Genomic DNA, 25,957 nt, shown 5'->3' on the forward strand with positions numbered 1-25,957 from the left:
TACGAATGTATGCAATATCAAGCATATATGGAACTTCCTAGACTCTCCTTCTAGGACCCCTTTTCACTTCACCCTACTGTTAGCGAGGAATAACTTCTACCAGTATTTGCTAATTATGGGAAGAATACAAGTACATGTCGCTAAAATCAAATAGTCTATCGACTGAAAGATCCGACACTACAATGGTTAGACTCAAATGAGAGGTGCATAATAGCGCCAAATAATAAAAATCTAAAGCTATTTAATTATGGCAGCGTGAACCTAATATATTGGTCCAATAAGTAACAAATATCAATATAGGTTCTAAGCAACAAATAACAAGCAAATCCCTAGGCTCAATGTTCTAAAACTCATCGAGTTGGCCGATTTCTCAACTGAGTACTCCCCACTCCGCCCCATATCGAGGCGAGTTATAGAATCCATATATTCCCCGATAGGTGCCTTACTTAAGCAAATAGTGTTGTAAAACTCTGCCAAATCGGTGATTAATATGTATAGTATACTTAATGATTTATTATTTAACATACACACATGTGATTATTACTATATATATATATATATATATATATATATATATATATATATATATATATATATATATATATCTTAAACTTTCTGTAATTATTCATGAAGTGAGACCATTATGTGTTTTTCAGTTTTTGTGTATTCACATGTATCTAATTTTGTTATATAATTCAATCAACTTATGATTTTGAGATATATAATTTCTATAAAAATATTTTTACATAAATTATCGAATCTGAGTACTCCCTAAGTACTCCCGAGTAGTTGTTACTTAGCAGTGAGCCAAATAGGTACTGAATAGCGAGTTCTACAACTTTTCCTAGGCTATAAGGCATCTTAAGCATCAGATGATTATATCCTTAAATACCTAAAAAGATCCATAGCCTACATACTATCATGCATTTCTAACGTTTCACATATCAGGAATAATAACAATGTGGATATTTTAGGAAAGCTCCGGCTGAATGTGCGCATCACATTCTTTTTCTAAAAAAATTGTTAAGATATTGAAATCCTTAGTTTGAGTCTGGAATCACACAAGTGTTCATCCAAATCTCTCAATCCTGGGCTTTGATACTAACTTGAAACGTCCCCAGATTTTCAACCCAAGATTTTCATTTTTATTTATTCAAATATATCAGACTATAATTACATTATGCAGAAACATGTTGCGAATGTGCATGAGTATAGTCCAACTATTCCCTTCTCACAAATCATTTAAAGTACCTGAAAAACATTTATAATCAAATGGGTAAGCACGAAGCTTAGTAAGTTCCCCAACAAAACAAATACCATAATACATATACAGTGCATACATAACAATAATGGGCATATTTCAACCCAACAAGTCTACTTCAATAGACATCCCTATTTAAGCTTAAAGGGTATGTTTAAACCAAACAGGTTTATTTCAACGGACATGCCTATTTCAGCTGAAAGGGTACGTTTCAACCTAATATATCTATTTCAACTGACAAGCCTATTTCAGCTAAAGGGTATGTTTTAACCTAACATATCTATTTCAACCGACATACCTATTTCAGCCAAACAGGTATGTTCAAACCCAATAGGACTATTTCAACCGACATGCCTATTTCATCCGAAATGTTATGTTTCAACCCAATAGGTCTATTGCAACCAACAACATATAAGTAAACAATAGACAAACAACCTAACATAACAAGCAAGTAAACCTAGTTTATCTATCTAGTATCGTTCTACATGGAAGTTACATCCAAACATCGAGAAGATACATACTATAATACATAATATAGTGAGATAACTCACCTAGACAATTACTTAGACGATTGACAACTATCTGGGTGATGCTATCGGCGATCCAACTAGCGGGTAACATGTCTAACAAGTATTAACCTATAATACTATAACTTATTAATCTTTATGGTAATGAAGGCTAGATCTTTCACTAATCTTAATGTATACCGAGAGTTCTATCAAATAATGATCAACCGGACATGATAGTTGGGAGGCGGGACCATTTCGGCATATAGCCTTTCTAAAATCCAACAACCAATCCAATGTGACCATTCTAGACACCTCTCCCACAAGTAGATCAAACAGTATTATAACTGGAACTACTGATAAATATTATTTATACAATCATAACAACGAATATGAATATAAATATAAGTTACACTTATAGCATAGTATGTATAGATTAACTTATAGGAGTTTATAGTGAAAACCTGGATTTATACAGGTAGGACTTTGCTACCAAGCACTTTTATCAATCCGACCCTCTGTCTCCGAGTTTCACTATATTGGTGTTCTTCAGACTCCCAAAATACTCCAAAAGTTGGACTCGAGAGAGATGTATAGGAATTATGGTGTGAGAAGAATAAGCTGCAAATGGCTATTTAAAGGTGAATTTTAGGTAGAGCGCTCCACGCTTTTTAATGGTTCCAAGTGGAGCCACATGTCGAATATTAGCTGGCCCGTGTAGCCATCTTTAAGAAGCACGCGTCACACCTACCTATGCGGGGCGATTTTCGAAAATCCTCAGGAAATCATATCTTTTTCATATGTGCTCCGTTTTGACATTCTTTATATCCACACACAGCTATCAACGAGTACTACAACTTACATTTGGACTCCGTCAGCTAATTATCAATTTGTTTTTAAAGTTATATTTTTTCACAGGCTTAGACTACTAAGTTCCTTTAAAAATCATAACTCTATCATATAACATCTGTTCTCGACTGTCCTTATATCGATGGACTCTTATTCACGAGATCATTAACTCTTGTTTAGATTGTTTTAACTAACAATCGACTAATTTTAAATGTGGTTTCTATATCGCACGCTTCTGCATTGAAACTCATAAAGATCAGAACTTTGTCCTATGGAGTCAGATTTAAGCGTTCATTATATGTACGCTCTCACTTTTATGATTAGTATGACTTTTATTAAAACTATTTATCCTCAATAGTCTTCTATAAAAGATGTATGTTCATGTAACTGGTCGTTTATATCGTAAGATGAAAACGGGGTGTTATAGGTACATTTTAATATTTTGTGTGCTATGGTTGAAAATAATTTCTTAGCTCCATCATTTAAAAGGTATTTTTCGAAGAGAAAATTGTGGGAGTAAAAGTGAATTTGAAAAATGAGAGTATTCAGTAAACGTATTGAATGACAATATTCAAATAGGTAATATTAGACAATCCACTAATGGGTGATAAAAAACATAGTAAATTTCCAAAAGATAATTATCTTAGGTTAAGAACATAGTAAATTTTGTGGAAGGCAAAGATATGAGGTTGTCACTACAACAAAAATGACCTACGACTACACTTTTTAAAAATCGCTTTGCCACATTTCAGAAAAAATGTAACGATTTCATTATAAAGTGTGGCAAATTATCATTGGTAAAATCCTAAATTATTTTCACCATATTTAAATATCATAATGGTTATCGATGCAATCATTAGTAGATTATTGTCAGATATAGAAATCTAATGTGGCAAAAAGGTAATACCTATGGTCACATGAATTGTGTAACAACGTAAATTTTCAAACAAAATTTTCATTTAAGATCGCATAATTCTCATAACACATTTCACAAAAATCTCATTTGTTTAATTTACAAATTGCAACTCCATAATTGTTTGATTTAAAATCCAGGATCCTCAAAACATAACTCTTTCACTGGTGTGTACAATCAAGTCGGTGCCTTCCCACGATCCTGAGAAAAACCTGAAACACATAACACATAACACGGTAACCACAAAGCTTAGTGAGTTCCCCAAAATACCACACATATCTCCTTAGCCACTCGAGGCTATAACACAGTAAGACCCTCCGGTCAATGTGTCTCAGTGGGACCCTCCGGTCCCATAACTCGGGTGGACCCTCCGGTCCTAACTCAATAAGCACAGAATAATACACAACATCAATCACATGGACATGATGCAAGATATCTCAGTACTCAATATAAACACATAATCCATCTCAGTTACACTAAGATACCACTCATGGTAAGTATAGTGAGAAGACTCACCTCGGCAGCTAGCAAACAACCTCGCACTCGAATCTCAAACTAGCCACCGCCTAACACATAGGGTAACTATCTCAATAAATATTCGATTCTCGACTCTAAGTAAACCAAAGGTTATTCTTCCTCTTTCTAACTCTTGAAGTGGGTAAAAGACCATTTTACCCCTCCATGGTCTCCATTACTCATGTTTGACCAAACCCTAAAGTCAACAGAAGTCAACTCGAGTCAACATTCCATGTTTGACCTGAATCGCCGAGTGCACCTATGTGACTCGTCGAGTCAACTCTTTTCCTTATAAGTCTCGTGAAGGTCCAGCTTAGCTCATCGAGTTGACCCCCAACTCGCTGAGTTATCGCTTGATCAAGCTCATCAGGACAAACCCTAACTAAATCGTCGAGTCGGCTCATCGACTCGGTGAGTCCATGTAAACTCAATCCTCATTCGGACGATTCAAAGCAGATCTACAACCCCACACCCCATATCTATCCTCCTAAGGCTCGAATAGCATGTAAAGCTGCAAGCTTTACATTCATGCATGGCATATAAGGCTCATAATGCCAATACCTGCTCCAACAAGGGCTAGATGCGCAAGAGCTTGCCTCCAGCTCAATAAATCTCCGGTCTTTGGACTCACAAGGCAACCTATAGTCCAGATCTGAGGTTCCAACCTCAATCCATGCCCAATTGACTCCATGACATAAGATGGATAGGAGAAAGCCCTCAAAACTCCCTAAAACAAGATCTCATAAGTAAATGGTCGAGTTAGCATCATTTTACCTCCAACTGAAGAAAAACTCTAAAGAATCTCTGGATCCAAAAGCCTCCTTTTGATCCTAGCTTTGATGCTATCCACTTCTTCCTTCAAAAGGTCACAACATGCCCAAAATTATGTCTCTTCTCTCTTTTAGCTCTCTCTAAGCGATTAGCGTTTCTCTCTGGAAGTAAGGAGGCTGGTGAGGCGGCTTAAGGTCCTTTAAATAGGACCCATCCCTGAGAATCTAGGGTTTCTCTGCCCAGCACCTACTCGGCGAGTCGACTCTCTAACTCGTCGAGTCCATTCATTAAACTCACGCGGATACTCGACTCTACTCGACGAGTTGGACTCACAACTCGTCGAGTCGCTCCATAAATCTCAGAACTACCCTCACAACAATATGCCTGGAAATCCGAAAGTTACAAATTGTTTGTATCACCATATGTATCATTTAGCCACACATATAGAAATCTAATGCGGCTAACAATAAGAAATATGGCCACATGAATTGTTTGTATGACCATATGTATCATTTAGCCACATACAATAAACGTGACAAATCATGTTGCTATAAGCATTTTATGTGGCGTTGTTTTAATTGTTCGTGTGTCCAAATGTATCGTTTAGCCTCAGTCAGAAAATGTGGCCAAATATGACAATTTGCCACATATTCATGTTCATTTTATCAGAAATAATGTATAATGGATTCTAATGTGGCTAAAGGTAAAACCTATGGTCACATGAATTGTTTTTATAGACATAAGTACCATTTAGCGACATATAATAAACATGACAAACCATGTGGCGGTAAGCATTTTATGGTGGCATTTTTTTAAAGTTTGTGTGTCCATATGTATCGTTTAGTCTCAGTCAAATAATGTGGCCAAATATGACCATCTGACCCACATGACTTAATTCCATAAACCCTAACCCATAAAACTTAATTAAAACACAAACATTTTTACTATAATAAGAAAATTACCTTCATTGAGGAATTACTTTATACATATTATTAAGTGTTGTTTACTAACCAAACATCTAAAAAAATACCCAAAAGATTGTGTTTACAACAATTACCACCTAATAATATGTTGATACCTATGAAAATGACATAATGCACTGTACTCCTTGTACCAACGACAAACAGGGCAATAATCCAATTCAAAATCAAACTTGGAAAATTCATCAAAGGCTAATTTAGTTGAATGATCATCCTCTTAAGATTGCAATATGATATCATTTTTTGTTGGCTTATAAGCAAGTGATATATTCGTCATAAACTGCTTCACATTTGTTGAACAACCAATAAATTTTTCATCATGCAATGTTATTGCACCAAAATCATTTTCAAGTATCTTCAAACCTACAATTACACATTAGAAATAACAATCACCCAATTTAACAGTTTAAATTTTCCTTACATATACAAAATAACAAAATACACTTAATTCATGATTTTGACATGAGTACTTAACTGATAGTCGTATATAGTTAAAACCTTCTACAAATTATCAAAATATATTAACAATATTGTATATATATTATATATACCTTGATAGCATAGAGGTTGGCCCATTGAGATGTAAATCGTCCCAAGCACATAACTTGCTTTAAGACATCCCCCATCTCCTATGAAATGTAACAACCGCAATGCTCTTTCAAAGTTAGAGTTGGAGAAGTACTCAACCAAAAAATGAGATTAAAATCAGCATATAAGACAATGACAAATGAAAAAACAAAATATGCATGTTCCTATAAATTGATCATAAAAGATGTATGCCATTCCTAATCAGTATCTTGCAGCGGGTTTTTCCTTCCTCTTAACATTGAGTTAAAAAAATTTCTTCTTCAATTTCCAAATCCATTCCACGAGTTGGTGTAACCGATCAATTAGGGATGTTGATTTATACACAATCTGATATTGCCCGACTTGATTCATTGATTTACAACAAATGAAGTAGATATTAAATGTTAATCAAAATATATCAAGTCCTAGTTCATGTAATATACATTTATATGTTTGAGTGTGTGAAAATTACCAAATTCTTGCATAGGGTATTCCTTTAATCGACTGTGATCCTAATTTTGCAATAATTTCGGCTAAAACAGATCTAAGAAGTGCATCAAGGGAATTGGATGGGCTTCTACCACTCATACTATTACCAAAACATAAGTTTCAAAAACATTCAATGATTATCACATTTTATAGGAATCACATCCTTTAAATAGGTCCCTAGGCCTGAAAATTAAGTTTTTTCACTCCAGCGCTTTCAATGTTGTGGGAATGCCATTGCCACGACGTGGCATATCAAGGATGCACATTTTCTCGTCAGTTCTAAGCATGTCGTGGTGCTCCTTGCACCACGTTGTGGTCACCAAAATCTCACATTTTGAAGGTCTAAAATGATCAAGTATCAAAAGAAATATTCCTAGAACGGGTGTTACATACAACATGCGTGATAACATGTTTGATACTTAGAACACCCTTTACGCTTTGTATTGTGTTGACTTTTAATATATATATATATATATATATATATATATATATATATATATATATATATATATATATATATATATATATATATATACATATACAAAAAATAGATATTATCTAAAGTAATCATTTTTTAACAAGAAATTTATTTAATAAAAGTTAGTGATATCTAGAATTACATAAGTTTGAAACATAGTTGTGAATGGCTATTACACCATTCAGATCATTTAAGCAAAAGACCATTTTTATTTCTATTTTTTGCCAAACAAACGTCTGAGACTTCACCTCACTAGCCAACATGTAACATATTTTAATGTTGTCATTGAAAACATTATCTCCAAACAGTTTAGGCGAAATCAAACTAGACAAACGAGACAACCTTGATATTGCAAAAGGTTCTGGGGTTGAAAGCAAATCTGAACATATAGATGACAGCAACACACTACAAGAAATGAGAGTATTATCGACGACAGGCGTAGCCGCTAATAGTGGCGTTTTTCATCGCTAATACTTTTAGCGACGACGTGTCGTCGCTAAAGTCGTCGCTGATGATTTGTATTTCAAATATCGCCGCTAAAGTCAAACGCCGCCGCTAGTACTCTATCGCTGCCACTAAAGGACTATCGCCGCTAATAACCACGCGTCGCCACCAAAGGCGTCGTCGGTAAAAGTATTTTCCATTTTTTTGTATTTAACATTAGAATTAAAAAAACTATATAAAAAGTATAAAAACTTCTATAATATTAATTAATCTAATCCAACATCCTTGCATTCCAAAACATTAATCAAACACTCGTTCAAAATACTCATCCAATTTAACATAATACAAAATATCCAAAATACTAGTCTAAAGTTCTTATACAAACAAAACATTACAAAAATCCTACAAGTAGCTACTCGTCATATCGCTTTACTCGTTTCCTCCAGTTTCATTTCGTTGTGGCAACGAACGAAACCAATCTTCAAGTGTGGCACTACATGCCGAATCTTTTAACATTGTTTGAAACATGTCCAACTACAAAGAAAACAACATAGTCTTATAAGTTAAATTAACAACTTACGACAATATCAAACATCATATCAAACTATAACCAAACTACACAAAATTACTCTACAAGAATTAAGAGTATTAGCATGGTACATGCTACCCATATTGTATATTACACATTATAGCATTGTACTTTTTTTTCATTTTTTTTCCATTATAGCATTGTACTTTCATAAACTAACAATTACCAAACTACAAAATACCAATATATCAAACTATAACCAAGCCAACAATTACCAACATATAAACCATTACCAAAATAAAATTACCAACATTTGAAAGTATTACTAAACTAACAATTACCAATATTTGAAACAATTACCAAAATTAAAGTCTTGTTACCTGTGATTGTGGCAGTGGTTGTATCAATGGTTGGAATTCAAATAAAGTTACTATTACCAATCAATACATACATACATATGCATACAAATATACATTACATATACATATAAATACACTTTCCATTATAGCATTGTATTTTCCAAATAAGCCCTTAAAAGTTAAATGATGTTTCAATCAATACATACATACATATACATAAAAGTACACATATTTCATATACGTACAAATACACTTTCCATTATAGCATCCAACTTTATTTTTATCATTTTTTTCATTATAGCAGTGTAGTTTCCAAAATGCATACAAATACACAAATTACATATATAATTTTTTATACATACAAATACACATATAAAAAAATAATACACATCCAAAAACACATATACATACATTATACACATATATGATACACATACAAATACATAGAATCACATATACATACATCATACAAATCCAAAATATACACATACATACATCATACACATCCAAAATACAAATATATACATACCCACATATAAATACATTTCTATTTACACAAAATCAACATATTATATATAAAAAAATAGAAAAAGAATACATGTGGTGTGGTGGCAGTGAAGGTAGATTCCAACAGGAACAATGGCGGTGGCGGTCAAATGTTGTGGGGATCGACAACAACACTTCTACATTGGTGGGGATCTTAAATGTCCGGAAAAATACTCGAAATTCCTTCAATAAACAGATAAATTCAATGGGGATAGGAGAAAACGAAAAGAAAAAGACAAAAAAAATGAAGTCTCATCTGTGACGTCGTCGGTGATGAGCTTTGTTGTCGGAGTGGTGGACGAGGATGTGGCTTTGAACGGAGAAAGTCGAGATTTTACTGAGGAAGAGGGGGAAAATCGAGTGAAGAAGAAGATGCAACGGAAGGGGAAAGAACGATGGAATAAGGGTATTATTTGCGCTGGGAATTAGCAGTGACGGTTATTAGAGGCGACGACACCCTTTTAGCGGCAACACCTGTGGAGGGAATCTTTGGCTGTGTTTTATTTGTCGAGTATTAGCGGCGACAATGTTGCTGGTAAATGATTCGTTGCTAAAAGTTGTGTACGATGTGGATTTCTAGTCGTTGGATTAGGCATTAAATCAATGGTTATGATTTCACCTCATCGTTTGACACGAATCGACTTCGAGTAGGCTTTAGCAGCGTCGCCGCTAAAGGCGCTGCTGCTAAAGCCTATTATTCTTGTAGTGAGAGAGTTGTTTGTTCCCGCAACCTCATTCCACCAGCTATTTATGACAACACGAACCTCTGAAGTGATAGAATAATCCAAAAGAAGATGGGACATGGTCTCAATAATGGTTTTGCAAAGCGGACATAAATCGGAGGGGGTTGTTACAAATGGTATCAGAGATGGGGCACGTATCGATGTGTTCGACAGGGACGTCGAAGCCTATAATGGGGGGAGGGGGTGTGTAGAAGGCGAGCAAGCTAGCTGCACCTGATCCCACATCGGCTGGGAAGGAAAACTAAGATTTCCTTATAAAAGGTGTGGATACCTTCCCTAACACAATACGTTTTAAAGTCGTGAGGCCAGCAAATCCCATAAGAACTCTGTAGTTAAGCATGTTCGGACGAAAGCAATTCAGGGATGGGTGACCCCCTGGGAAGATCTCGTGTCGAGTGGCTCAAAGCGGATAATATTGTGATACGTACCGGAAAAGTGTGTCCTTGAAATAATAACCCATTACTTCTACGATATTTTAGCTTTTAGATTAATATTCTAGTTTGTTGAAAACTTGAAATACAAAATTATTATATTTGATTTTTACTTTAAAAAATCGTTATATTTATGAAAACTACGAAAAAGTGTGGCCTTGTTTTGTTTATGAACTTTGTTAGTCGGTGTAGATTTTAAAAGATAAGATGAGATACAATATTAGAATCAAGGGGAATGTCACTAAAGTCAATAACTCAAAACTCTTATATAAATGAAGCACGCCTTAAATTATCAAAACTTGTCCTAAAGCTCACTTCGTTTTCTTTATAATTTTTCAGGTCGACCATGGACGCCTTCTTTCAACCAACAGGCCTTTGTCTATCTCAAGATCAAACTGGAAACCCTTATTCTTGGAGTTCATCTTTAAATTATACTTTCTCCAATACAGATGACCAAATTAATCATTTCGACATCGATGTTATGTTGCATAATTGCCATAATCTTTATCCTAATAATAATAACCCTAACCCTAATCTTCCCCAGTTCATCGATCCACCAAGTTATCAAGATTCTAGTTCTTCGAATTTTCCAGCATATATTAGCACCAATGAGCAGACTCCAATCTTGCTTGAAATGACCACAGCTGCCAACGCTTCGGAAAGCTCAGATATTTCTGCGTATGCCACTTGCACGCCACAAGCAAACCTTTTTCACAGGCAAGCGTTAGTTAGGTGTTTTTGTTTTCTTAATGTCTTTGGCTTGTTAATTAACTGTACATGACAAAGTAATATGTCACTTCCAATATGATAGAAAGCTTTGTTTGTGTTTGTATTCAACTTGTTAATTATATAATTTTCATTTATTAATATTGAACTGTATATACAGTGATATGTGCAATGGAGAAAGGTTGCATGATGGAACAAAGATTGCATTTCGTGTAAGAACCGAGCTTGAGGTGCTGGATGATGGGTATAGATGGAGGAAGTATGGCAAGAAGAAAGTTAAAAGCAGTCCTAATCTAAGGTATAATTTTTCACCCAAAACGTTATTATGGACTTCATTTATGTGTATGTGTGAGCTTTTATAATTAAGCTTGGAAATCCCAAAACCAGAAGTAACGAGAGATCAGTTATATATAATATAATACAATACTAAACTAAAAGCTATCAAAGGTTTTTGCGATTTTGAGCGTCCAATATCATCACTCCACTCAACAAACCAACATGTACCTATCCCCACTATAATAAAAAAAAATCACAAACGTTATTTATGGATCTCAAAAAGATTATATATTTGTAATTAGTAATTAAGATAAAAAAATATAATTAAAATGAAGAAATAGTTGTTGGAGAGAGCTTGTAAATTAACATCAAAAAATAATAAAAAGTTATTAGATAAAGGACTCTCATGAGGGCTTATTTGAATTTTTAGAACCTATTTAACCCGAAAGACTCCTCGAATAAGCTTCAATTAATTATAGTCGTTGTTATGTAGGGTTTAATTTCAAATGAAACTATATATGTTATTAAAAACATAGGTGGCCGTTGTTTCATATATATTTATATATAATCATTCATCTATCTCCCTTAGGAGTTAATCGTGAAATACAAGCCTTCCAACCTAGTTTTGGCATTCATAGTATACTTGAATCACATGAGTTTGTCATTTCGCCATGAAAGCTTCCCATAATGATTAAGATGCTGGACTTTAGCTCTTAACATTCAGTATAGGTTTTATTTTATTTTATTTATTATTATTATTATTATTATTATTATTATTTTTTGTGAAAATGGTTCCTCCTGTTAACTGCCCGTATATGAATACCTATTTTGGGTTCTAATTACACCTTTGGGTGTATGGTCTCAAGGTTCGTCCAAGCCGATTTGAAGTCCTAGATAAATTAAAAAAATAAGACTTTTAATTACAGTGTATATATATATATATATATATATATATATATATATATATATATATATATATATATATATATATATATATATATTAAAGTGGATGGTTTTTTTGTTTTTATTTTTTCAGATATAGCCTTATTATAAATTTATCATTAGGTCATTTTTGTGTTATATACTTGTTCATTCTTTGCCTTTTCTCTCTGTTAGATAGATACTTTCTAGGCTAAAACAGTGAGATAAAAAAACAAGGAAACAAAAACATCTAGTTGTGAATTTGTGTGATGTTAGAATTATTTTATGGCAACAATGATAACAAATTTTAACAACAAGAATTTCAAAACTTATGATACTGAAATTTTAAGTTATCTACAAAATAATATGAAAAATAGCACATACATTAACATTTTTATCATAAAACTAACATAAATAAAAGTGAAAAACAATAACAAATCTTACAATTTACACAAATCATAAATCAGATTAACATGAAACATAAATCAAAAATCAGAATTGGTAAGGCTACCTAAAATAAGATTTACACAAATACAAGATAATTTTTTTTTTTTTGAATAATGCATGAAATATGTATACTAAAATCGATATATTAAGAAATATTGAAATCAGAAATTTGAAAAGAGACATTGAAATTGTAAATCAAAGTTGCTTGAAAAAATCAGAATCGATTTATTTATTACCAATAAAAAAACATAATTATTTTATAGAATCTTTCAATCGATGATAGTAAGAGACCATATATCATGATTATTCAAGAAGTATTGCATATCCTTTAGTCTTCAGTGTGTTGATTTCGTTTTAGTTTAGTTTTTTTTTTTTTCTTTTTCCGCTAAGCCGCTATACATGATTTGTCATTTTTCTATACTACATTATAAGATATATAAAAATAAGACTTTAAATATTTGGAGGCCGTGAACTATTGCCAAAATTGCCCAACCCATTAGCAAGACACTAGATAGTTATGAGAATCCAAAATTCCTGTCTATTAATTAGCAATTTCACCATATGGATGGTGAGAAACACCACTAACTTTCTTTCGCACTTGATAAAAGGGAAGACTCTTCTTTCATATTTAGCCAAAACCTAGTTTGTAAATGCATAGGAGACGTATTTACAAATAAAACTAAATATTATATGTTGAATTGCTCTTATGGCCCTTCGTAATATTAGTTAAAAATATGGTTTTGTTTTAATTAATAGGGAAAATATCTCTTGAGATAATTAACTTTTGCGTTTGTACTTATTTGGTCATTTTTTTTTTGTATTCAATATACCATCGAACTTGTTGTTGGTGTTTACCATAGCCTTTTTGACCGACTTTGACCTGTGATAGCCGGTCAAAGGGTTATGGTGAACACAAACAACAAGTTCGATGGTATATTGAGTACAAAAAAAAGGAAAGTGACCAAATGAAAATAAACGCAACAGTTGGTTACCCTCCTGATTCATTTTCTCTTTACTCATTTACAATAAATCACACATCATCTCCTACTGATATTAATGACTTTATGAGATTCATTCTTGTTTCTCTTCAAAACATAACATACGAAAGGACATTATTCATACATGTACAACTTTGTAATGCACTTGAATATTTATTAGGGGAATCTTGACTAAGCAGGCGCATTTCATGACTACATTCACATTTCCAGTCAAATTATTTATCGTATCATGGATTCTAGACAAGTCTACAAACGAGTGGAATCACAAGTGTTATGATTTTTGAGTTTACTTAGCTTTAAGATCGAACTCATGGGATAAGATACAACATCAATATGTACAATATTATGGTGATGTGTCTACAAAAGCAGCATGATATTGTACATATTGATGTTGTATCTTATCCCATGAGTTCGATCTTAAAACTAAGTAAACTCAAAAATCACAGCACTTGTGATTCCACTCGTTTGTAACTTGTCTAGAATCCATGATACAATAAATCATTTGATTGCAAATGTAAATGTAGTCATGAAATGCGTCTGTTTAGTCAAGATTCTCCTAATAAATATTCAAGTGCATTACAAAGTTGTACATACATGAATAATGTCCTTTCGTGAGTTATGTTTTGAAGAGAAGCAAGAATGAATCTCATAAATCATTAATATCAGTAAGAGATGATGTGAGATTTATTGTAAATGAGTAAAGAAAAAATGAATCGGGAGGGTAACCAACTGTTGCGTTTGTTATCATTTGGTCCCTTTTTTTTGTACTCAATATACCATCGAACTTGTTGTTTGTGTTCACCATAACCTTTTGACCGGCTATCACAGGTCAAAAGCCGATCAAAAGGGCTAAGGTAAACACCAACAACAAGTTCGATGGCATATTGAATACAAAAAAAAGGACCAAATGAGTACAAACACAAAAGTTAATTACTCTTAAGAGTCATTTTCCCTAATTAATATTTTAGTACATTTTGCTATATTGGATAGGGATATATATGGGGGCGTTGATGCGTGCATTTTGACTTGGAGTTGACATCAGTAAATGAATACAGGAAAAAAACAAACATAATAAATGATAGTGATTATTGTACATGCAATAAAAGAAATTCGCAAAATAAACATAGAAAGAGAAACTTTTAATGTTCATAAACGTGATATCGCTCATCTTTAACGGATTAAATTCGTAGGCTCTGCTTTAACCAGCACTTCACAACGGCAAATTACACCATGGGGATTAATGTTTAGCTAAAAAAAATATACACGAATACAAATATTTTACTAAAATATAAATAAATATACATTTAAAAAATAATAAATCAATCTCATTAACTATAACATAATGTTTTTTAAACTAAATTAAAACATGAATAGTACTATATATTGTGATTATCCTAAATCATAAAATAATAAAATATTTATTAGCAGGATCTATATTGAATAGTTGTATATAATAGTTATAATGATAATTATATTCAAATTAAAATAAGTATTTATCTCAAACTATATAAGTTCAATGATAATATTGCATTTATCCGATTATAATAACACATGAAATATATGTGAATATAAATTTATACTAAATTAATTTAAAAACTACTTTTATTATTTCCCAGTTTTGATCATCATGATGTTCAAATAACAACCATATAATATTCGGGGTTACATAAATTTTGATGTTGTATAATCTTTAGGTAAAAATATATTTGGAACAAGTCCGGTCCTAAATGGATATGGATTGTCCGACAGCATAGGACCCCTATTTTAGGACCCAAGATTTAGTAAAATTTATCTATTAAATAAGTTAACATATATCCTTTTACGTAAATGTTTACAAAAATATTTTGTTGTGCGCGTGTTCTCCGTTATTCTTTTCTTCTCGCTGATCATTGCTTGATTCCACATACAAGCAATCAATTTTTTTCTTTTTGTTAATTATTTTCCTATGTTTGGGTGTTCATCTAAAAATATTTGGCTACCTAATAAGGATTTTTAAAACAATTTTTTAGTTTTGAAAATAACTTTTTAAGAAGTAACAATTTGTGACTCTTTAAAATAATTCATAACTTATTATGATAAAAAAATAAACAAAGATAATTTTAAACCAAATATTTTTTAACTTATTGATTTTTACCACTAAAAATCTAATTTAAACATTTTTTTTAAAGCTCATTCTCCCAACTTCATAAGTCAGCAAGTAGTTTTCTACAATAATACGTTTTAACTTCAAAATAAAATCCAAAACACCCTTAAGTAGTTCTCATATTCTACAATTCTAGAATCACATGTGTTCTTTTTAGTTAATTACTCTCCTGTCATATTTCTTTTTTGAGTTAGTTTGTGTTGCTTTTTCTAGAAGTAGATTTACTTTTATTTTTAATTCAACCATGTTCATTAAGGATTGGCCAAAATAACCATTTTATCCTGATACTTAATTTTACATCTGATTAGACACTTGATTTCAAACAAAACATATACCAAAAATGCAATAGCAGCGCAACGAAGGTCCAACATACATAATATATATATATATCTATCTATGATATATAGCTACAAAGAGCTTCACCAACACACATAATATATGTAATTATCTATATTATATGTATAACAAAAAGCGAAATAAAATTTTAAACATCGTATGTATTTCAACAAAAGTCAAATAGCTTCAAGCACTCAAAACATAACATATTCTATTTGTTGGATTGGTTTCATTGAGCAATCACTCAAAGGAGTACAAAAATAAAAACATACATACAAATAAAAACCAGATTCAACATCATTACCATATCAAACTAATATAACCAAACTCTTTACTAAACATGGGAGCAAAAGGCATATCCCGATAAAACTTGTGTAAGAGCAAAATTTTCTAAAACAAGAGAATTACTAACCTTGTGCAAGAAACATCAAATATAGCCACTTCAAATTACCAACAACACATCCTTTCCGTTTACATATAATGATATATCCTATGGGTATTATCGTAACAGAGGGAGCATCCAAACTTGATTGCAGCACAACTTTAACAACACCAATCAACCTTGTTGAATGAATCACCAATTATATCCAATCTAATCCAATAGTTACATTTAATTATATATCTTCCAAATATGCTTAGAATTCATCAAGTAATGATCAGAAATGAGACAAATAATATCTAACTTCCATTGCACACGCTGGCATGCTAGATTGATAATACACTAAGATATACAAGATACCCATCCCCACGTTGATAACCACCTCTCCAATTAGACCCATCCATATGTACCTACATAAATTATTTTTAGCATAAGCATAAAACAAACACATTCACACCACCAAGTAACCACATCCCTCCCCCAACCCAAAATAACACACCTACCACACACACACACACAAAAAAAAAAACTATGATCGATTTAGAAGAAGGGGTAAGGTCCGATTTCTTATTGCTACTGGAGATATAAACGCAAATAAGAAGGGGAAACATACTTGCAATTAAATTCGAACCAAAGTGGAGATGCAGTCCATCGATCGATCTAAAGAGAATAAGAGGGTGCAATTCTTAGTGGGGTGTGATCGATTTTAAGAAACAAAAGGGATGTTGGATCGATCGATTTTGTGAGTCTATTATAAACGAGACGCAAAGGGGGTGTTGGATCGATTCTTCTTGTTGGGATACGATACACACACATGTACAAGGATACATAAGCAAGGGCACAAGTGGAATACGAGGTCTTCCTTTCTCGGTCAACCGATTCTTTCTTATCGGGTTAGACTTCAATTTCCGAGTCAAAAGGTTTACCAAACAACTTCAGATGACCGAGTAAAGTCACAAGTTGTTCTCTAAAATTGTACGAACAATATCAAAGCTGATATTCAACTTCATAACTTCTGGTCAAGATTGCACTTTTGCTTAGACTTTGATTCTTCTATAAATCTCCAATCTTCATTGAGACTAACTTTGAACTTCACTCAAAGGCCGAAGTTGAGACCTTTTTTTTATAAGACGGTGCCTAAACAATGGTTTTCGAAATGATTAGCCCTTTGAAATTCTTCTTCATTTGGATTAGACTCTTCATTTCAATATTTACCACACAATCCTATCCTACTATCTTATATAAGAGACCACCATTTTTATTTTTTCAAAATAAATATATAGCTTAAATCACATTAGTTTGATTCTTTAATACATTAAACTTAGTTGTTATTTTAATTTTAGTGATAACTATTGTCAATCTAGTATATTTAACTTATTGATTTAAAATATAATCTTGATATAAATATTATTATTTTAGTGCTATCAATTTTGAAGATCAATCTATTTCATTTAGTTGGTTAATCTAGATATGCACTTAAACATACAACCTAAAACACAAGTCATAATTACATGTAACTCATGAGTATAACCATTAAGTAAACGGCTCTAATGTATTTATCTTTTATCATGTTCATATTAATTATAATATTTTATATAACTTCGTTTAAAAATTACTCTCAATCTACGGTTATTGACAGTTACTAACAATGACATAGTTCTTCTTAACAACATATATTTGTCATTATCTTAATTACATTAGTATATTATGCACAACGGGAGACACTCACTTAACTTTAATAATGTTTCACATAATGTAAGGTTAGTTTTTAATTATATATCTAATATTATCCATTATGTCATTGTTCTATATTTATTACTATTATTATCATTGAAAAAAAAATCATAGAAGATCGGACATTTCACTTTATCAAACCCCGATAATCATATTAGGATGTAATCATATTAACTATCATATGATCATACACAACACATTATACAAAAAAAGAAAAAAACAAATTATAGGTAGAGGTATAAATATTATATAGACAACATATTATACAAAACTATATATTTATCGATAGAAGTATAAAAGCATCTACAATATATTAAACTTATTAGAGTTTAATGGATTGACACATCATCATTTTATAAAACTTTAGATTAATTTTCCTACAATGCATTGAACTCAATAGAGTTCAATGGAATATATATTTAATTGTTAAAATGTCTCCTTTTTTCAATTGAAAAGTTCAATAGTCATTGAACTCAATATTCATTGAATGCCAACATGGCATTCTACAATGGTAGAGTTTATCTATTCAATGGTAATTAGACATGTCACCTTATTCAACTCTTTCATTAAACTATGCATTACGGATGCTCTAACTACTAGATAGGAGAGTGTATGAATAGAATCATCCTTTACCAAAACCTAAAATTGAAAATAAGATAAAATGCAATTTGAGGATGAATGTTAATGTTTTCATAATTCACTGTCATTTTGTAACAACTCGAACCTGTAACCATTGATTATTTTACGCTCCAAAACAATGTGCAGGTGATTATAGATAATTATTAGAAACTAAAGTAAACATTTTGATAATTAATTGATTTTAAACAACGTTAATCAAAATATAGCCAACTTGCAATAAATCTCAATAAAAAAAGACATAATATCAATTCTGAAAGAATAACACGATATGATAAACAAACGAGAGGACGTGGTATTAAAAACATTATGTCGTGCATGGCAGGCAATAAAATTTGTTCGAATGCAAGAGTGTCATTTTCAGTCCATGGATGAGGTTTTAGACCATAGGTTTTTGTTTGGTTAAATCATTATCTATCTATTTTAAAATTATTAAGAAATATGAAAAAAGCATAGTAATGCGACCATCTTGGTTTTACATTTAAAGTAAAGTACCAATATGTGATTTATCTTGTATTATTCTTGGTAGTGAACTGCTGTATCATTATTGCTTAACAATGTAAGCATTATGATCAATATATATCCGTAGAAAAACCTACAAAATTACTTGGAAGACATAGTACAGAGCGGCTACTAACTTATTTATGACAAGTTGTATATATTTTAGAATTTTCTACAGGAATGGTAATAGTTCTACAGAAATAACAAATGGTTGACGATTTATAAGAAAGGAACAATGACTTGATTTTTAAACTTAAAAAACCCTTTTGATCAAACGAGTCCATTTTGATTTGTAAAAACTTATTCTATGTGGGTACTTTAGGATTCTTCTTTAAGAATATTGGAGTGCCAATTTTGGGTTACGCACAAAGTAATTTCCTATCATTGAGCTTTGAATCCTATTCTTTTAATTTCCTACAAGTTAATATATAACAAAATATCTAGAGTTATTGATCACATGACCTGATAAACAGGAACTACTACAAATGCTACACGGCAGGCTGCAAGGTCAAAAAAAGAGTAGAGCGGGATCGAAATGATTCAAGATATGTGATAGCAACCTACATTGGGAGGCATAACCACCGCGCTCAATCCACGGTCCCTTGCAATCCTACTGGCGTATGGACATTGCAGTTCACGTGAGGAAAGCCACATCCATTCATGATAAATATTGAAAGCATATGCATGGCATGCGTGTAAATTTATACATGTTGCGGAGTGATGAAACTTGGTCGATGATTTGTCCTCCTAATTAAACAATAAGTTATCCATGATTACAAGCGTCAGTAATTTATCATATAAATTCAGAAAATAAATGTTCAACATGGATGTAAAAGAACCAGGTATCATTAATAGAATTTTTTTTATTGAAATAGTAAATTTAATGTACTCTTAAACTACTTTTAAATCTCCTTATGTTCATAAGCTGATTTGAACCATTGATCTAAAAAAAGAAGAACATACCGTTAAGTTTAAGCACAGTACACATTAAATTATTAAAATAATATGCAACAAGTTTAATCAATTTTTGTGTGGCCTACCAATAAGACACTAGTGTCTGTCTCCATAAAAGAGTTGTAGTGCTCTAGTCATGGGGTGTCTTTGGGAGTTGGTAGGGATATGATATTTGATGTACTTATATATCTTAGTATATCACTCAAAGAGTGAGCCATACCCTCTATCCTCGCAAAGCGAGTAGCCGTAGTGAGCGATCATGAACCTATGTATAGCACAGGTTTAAATTTATTCTTGAAATGCATAGCTCCATCACTTGGAAAGGTCCAGCCATAAAATAAAGTCGTTAAGAAAACAAAACATATCGACTTTTTAATGTGGAATTTCAAGGGCAAGTTATAATCGGTGTATGATGGTCATCCTCAGCAAAATAATTAGTAATTCTTCAAGCAATCTTTAATGACAAGGATAAAAATAATATAAAAAATAGTTATATGTCTTTATATTTTCATGATCATCCACTATTAGTGTGTATCTACTAGCATTGAAGTGGGTCTTATGTAATCTATATATTCGTCCATCCTAACTCTCTCATTAACAACTAAATCTTGATTTCAATAAACATTGACTTTTGTTGAGGTACAATTGTTGTAAGGGTAAAGCATTGTTGACTTATTAGTCTATATATATATATATATATATATATATATATATATATATATATATATATATATATATATATATATATATATATATATATATATATATATATATATATATATATATATATATATATATATAGTTTCAGGTTCATTTGAGACCATTCTAATTTTGTGAGACCGTGAGACCAAATCTAAAAATAATTTTAAAATGCAAAATAAATGGAAAAATCCAAAAATTCTTTTTTTTTTAAATATTATTTTCAGAACTTGAATTAACTAAAAAAAATAAAAAAAATCCGTTTTTTTTTTTTTGAAAAATACGTGAAATATTCTAATAGAATATTACAGTGACATATTCTAAAAAATAATTTTAAAATGCAGAATAAATGGAAAAATCTAAAAATTCTTTTTTTAAATATTATTTTCGGAACTTGAATTAACTAAAAAAATAAAAATAAATTCCATTTTCTTTTAAAAATACGTGAAATATTCTAATAGAATATTGCACTGTACATATTCTAAAAAATAATTTTAAAATGCAAAATAAATGGAAAAATCCAAAAATTCTTTTTTTAAATATTATTTCGGAACTTGAATTAACTAAAAAAATAAAAATAAATTCCATTTTTTTTTAAAATACGTGAAATATTCTAATAGAATATTGCACTGTACATATTCTAAAAAATAATTTTAAAATGCAAAATAAATGGAAAAATCCAAAAATTCTTTTTTTAAACATTATTTTCGGAACTTGAATTAACTAAAAAAATTAAAAAAATAATAAATAAAAAAAAATGCGTCTCACGGTCTCACAAAATATAGGTGGTCTCAAATGAACCTAACCCTATATATATATATATATATATATATATATATATATATATATATATATATATATATATATATATATATATATATATGTAGGTTCAAATGTTTTTCACATCTATTGTGTACTAGAATGCACCAATAGGAATTTAGTATTAATTATATCTATATTAAATGATATCCATACTTATAACTTATTTTTATGGAACCAATTAAATTCGTCATTAATGCCAACAATAATATTCTTTCAGAATAAATTCATATATAGAAGAATAAGAGTGTATTCCAGCAGAATGAGAGTGTATTTTAGTATAATAGACTCTCGATCTTCATATTCCATGCAACTTTATTGTATTTTAAGTGAGTGAGCCCGGAAACAAAATATGAACTCATAAATAAAAACTTAGATATGAATTCATTCTGAAAGAATGTTATTGCTGACATTAATGACAGATTTAATTAGTTTCCATAAAAAGATAATTATAATTATGGATATCATTTAATATACATATAATTATGGAAATCATTTAATATTTATATTTATTTAATTAAATAATTATTTAATTTACTAAATTCCTATTGGTGCATTCTACCAAACAATAAATGTAAGAAACAAAATAACATATATATGTGTATATATATATATATATATATATATATATATATATATATATATATATATATATATATATATATATATATATATATATAGAGAGAGAGAGAGAGAGAGAGAGAAAAAAAAAAAAAAAAGAGAATATAGATCCAGTAAAAAAAATTTGACTTATTTTTTTGGCGAAAAAAACAAATGAATCACTAGATTAATCAATAATAACATGATCACCAAAAAAAATTCCCAAAAAAACATTTCAATGATTTATTTTTACAATAATTTTGTTGATATTCATTAAAATTTTCATACAAGTGAATTTTTTTCTTGATTTAGTTAAAAATCAATAATGAAAATATTTTTTTCTCACATCTATTGTGTGCTAGAATGCACCAATAAGATTTGAGTAAACATTAAATTTATATTAAATGATATCCATATTTATAAATCTTTTTTATGGAACTTAATTTAATTCGTCATTAATGTCAATAATAATATTCTTTTAGAATGAATTCATATATAAAATAATAAGAGTGTATTCTAGGAGAACGAAACTATATTCTACTAGAATACACCTTCATTCTTCATACTCTATACAACTTTATTGTATTTTAAGTGAGTGAGTCCTGAAATAATGTTATCGCTGACATAAAAACCTAGATACGAATTCATTCTGAAAGAATGTTATTGCTGACATTAATGACGAATTTAATTAATTTTCATAAAGAGAAAATTATAACTATGGATCTCATTTAATATACATACAATTATGGAAACCATTTAATATTTATCATTATTTAATTAAATAATAATATAATTTTACTAAATTCCTATTGGTGCATTCTAGCACACAATAAATGTAAAAAACACTTTAACCTAGCCCTATATATATATATATATATATATATATATATATACACACACACACACACACACATACAAACACATATTTCATAGTAAATGTATCAGTATACATTTATGTATAAAAATGTGTTTGTATACATAAATATATACAAATACGTTTACTTTCAAATAGATATTTGTATAAATTTTTTTTTATAAAAACATGTTTGTATACATCTTTATAAAATATGTATTTGTATACATTTGTTTTATTAATAACGGATTTGTGTGTGTGTATATATATATATATATATATATATATATATATATATATATTTATGTACACACATAATGTTTTTTTATATATTTCATAAAAGTTTTTGAATGTATATGTGGGTATAATTGTTGGATGAGTGTCTAAGTCCATAACTATTTTGGTATGTACTTGACCCGATGGTGAATGGTCCTTTTGGGTTGCCTTTACCGAAGCAACTTGATAGGATGAATTATGGAGAGAAAGGATTTATTATGATTTATTAATATATTATGAGAATAATATATTAAAGGAGAAATCATATTGTTTAATTAATATTAGTCAATAATTAATTAGGAATTAATTTTGTGGCTAAAAGACATTAATTAAATTAAGGGACTAGAACTGTCAACTGTGTGATAGTTGAATATTGAGCTAATGGACTCCATATTAAAGGGGTGGACGAATTCTATGGGGGAAACCCATTAGAAATCGTCCAAGGCCTTTAAGGAAGGAGTCCATGGGTTGCTTAGGGCCTAAGCATCCAAATTAGGGTTTCCTTGTTAGATAACCCTAATAGCCTCACTATTTAAAGGACCCTTTAGCCCCAAAACGTGGTGAATTTGTTCTCTAGGGTTTTCACACGTTTTGGGCAGCCTCCTCTCTCCTTATTCTTCATCCTCTTGCTCTTGGTGTTTGTGAGCCATTAGAGGAGTGACATTTGTGACTCTAAGCTTTCTAAAGTCATTACAAGGAGGATTTGTGATTGTTATTGATACATAACAATCAAGATAATATCTTAAACCCATTATTATATATAATATTGATTATCATATGCTAGATTTAGGTTTAAAGTCTTGGATGAATTGCATGTATAATAGAGAAACCTAGATCCAAGCATTAGGGTTTGTATGACCACATAGGATGTTCTTATGGCTAAAACGCATCAATAATAACGTGTTTTACTAAATGTATTTCATGCATTTTCACATAATTATGTTTTTATAAATAGATATTTAAAATAAAAAATTAGAAATATGTATTTTGCATACAAAAATATATATATTTAAAAAAATTATATATTTATTTTGCATACAAAAATGGTTTTTTTTAAGTACATAGAAAAAATAAGGTTTTTTACATAAAAAAAATTATGTTTTTTTTATAAATATAATTTTGTACAACAAACAAAACATATTCTATGTAAAAAGTAAAAAAAAAATTAAAAAAAAAAACCTTAAATTAGGATGAAATTGGAACTAAAGTTTGAAATCTAAGCCAAATACCTGAACCAAAAATATAATTCTTGAAGCTAAGATGTCCTCTTGACTAGGTAAAAGTGTCATACTTAGGCCTTATTTGGAAGCCTCTTAATTGGAAAATTAAGAGGCAATCTTTTAATTTTTAAGATCCAATTCATTTGGTAACATCTGAATTTATGGCTCTTAATTTGTAAAATGCATCTTAATTTTTCAGATCTTGGGACTTATTTGAATTAAAAAAAAGGAACGCACATTCCTTATTTGCCCTCGTACACCACTCCTTTCCGTCTTGCCTTTCATTAACAAATGTCGACCCATCCTTCTGCTATCACCTGAGCATCATCGAATTTTCGTTGCACTCATCGCACACAACACTGCATGCCCCTTCTCCCTCTCACTTTGTAACATCCCCCTCTAGCATGTATCACAATATTGTCCGATTTGGGCTCCCGACGCGAAAACTTCCCAGGGGGTCACCCATCCCTGAATTGCTCTCGCCCGAGCATGCTTAACTGCAGAGTTCTTATGGGATCTGCTGCCCTCATAGCATTAAAATATGTTGTGAAAAGGAAGGTATCCACAACCCTTATAAGGAAGTGTTTCGTTCTCCTTCCAAGCCCATGTGGGATCAGGTGCAGCCCACCTTCACCCCCCGTTATAAGGTTCAACGTCCCTGTCGAACACATCGACCCATGCCCCATCTCTGATACCATTTGTAACATCCCCCTCTGGCACATATCACAATATTGTCCGCTTTTGGCTCCCGGTACAAAAACTTCCTAGGGGGTCACCTATCCCTGAATTACTCTCTCCCGGGCACGCCTAACTGCAGAGTTCTTATGGGATCTGTTGCCCTCACGGCTTTAAAACGTGTTATAACAAGGAAGGTATCCACACCCCTTATAAGGAGTTCTTAGTTCTCCTTCCAAGCCGATGTGGGATCAGGTGCAACCCACCTTCACCCTTCATTATAGGGTTTGACGTCCCCGTCGAACACATCGACCTATGCCCTAGCTCGTCCAACGGTAAGACACTCGGCTCTTCCGCTAAGCATTTTGGAGATAAAAAACAT

At 31.1% G+C, this 25,957-nt stretch overlaps 1 protein-coding gene across 1 annotated transcript; it reads left to right on the forward strand.

Annotated features, from left to right (window-relative positions):
- Positions 1-10,655: 10,655 nt before the first annotated feature.
- Positions 10,656-20,417, forward strand: LOC145075252 (uncharacterized). Its single transcript, XM_079021552.1, has 3 exons — positions 10,656-11,099; positions 11,269-11,406; positions 19,953-20,417. The coding sequence occupies exons 1-3, from the start codon at positions 10,729-10,731 to the stop codon at positions 20,119-20,121; spliced, it is 678 nt and encodes a 225-aa protein (XP_078877678.1). The 5' UTR covers positions 10,656-10,728; the 3' UTR covers positions 20,122-20,417.
- Positions 20,418-25,957: the final 5,540 nt, after the last annotated feature.

Source organism: Lactuca serriola, chromosome 9 (genome assembly GCF_051521515.1).
Source record: "Lactuca serriola cultivar US96UC23 chromosome 9, Lser_US96UC23_V15, whole genome shotgun sequence".
NCBI classification, from domain to species: domain Eukaryota; kingdom Viridiplantae; phylum Streptophyta; class Magnoliopsida; order Asterales; family Asteraceae; genus Lactuca; species Lactuca serriola.

Excerpts from the sequence above, each read along its gene's own strand:
- LOC145075252 (XM_079021552.1), top strand. The coding sequence starts at position 10,729 with ATGGACGCCTTCTTTCAACCAACAGGCCTTTGTCTATCTCAAGATCAA. Across the intron at positions 11,100-11,268 it reads CAAGCAAACCTTTTTCACAG|TGATATGTGCAATGGAGAAA; the intron begins GCAAGCGTTAGT and ends CTGTATATACAG. Across the intron at positions 11,407-19,952 it reads AAAAGCAGTCCTAATCTAAG|GAACTACTACAAATGCTACA; the intron begins GTATAATTTTTC and ends CCTGATAAACAG.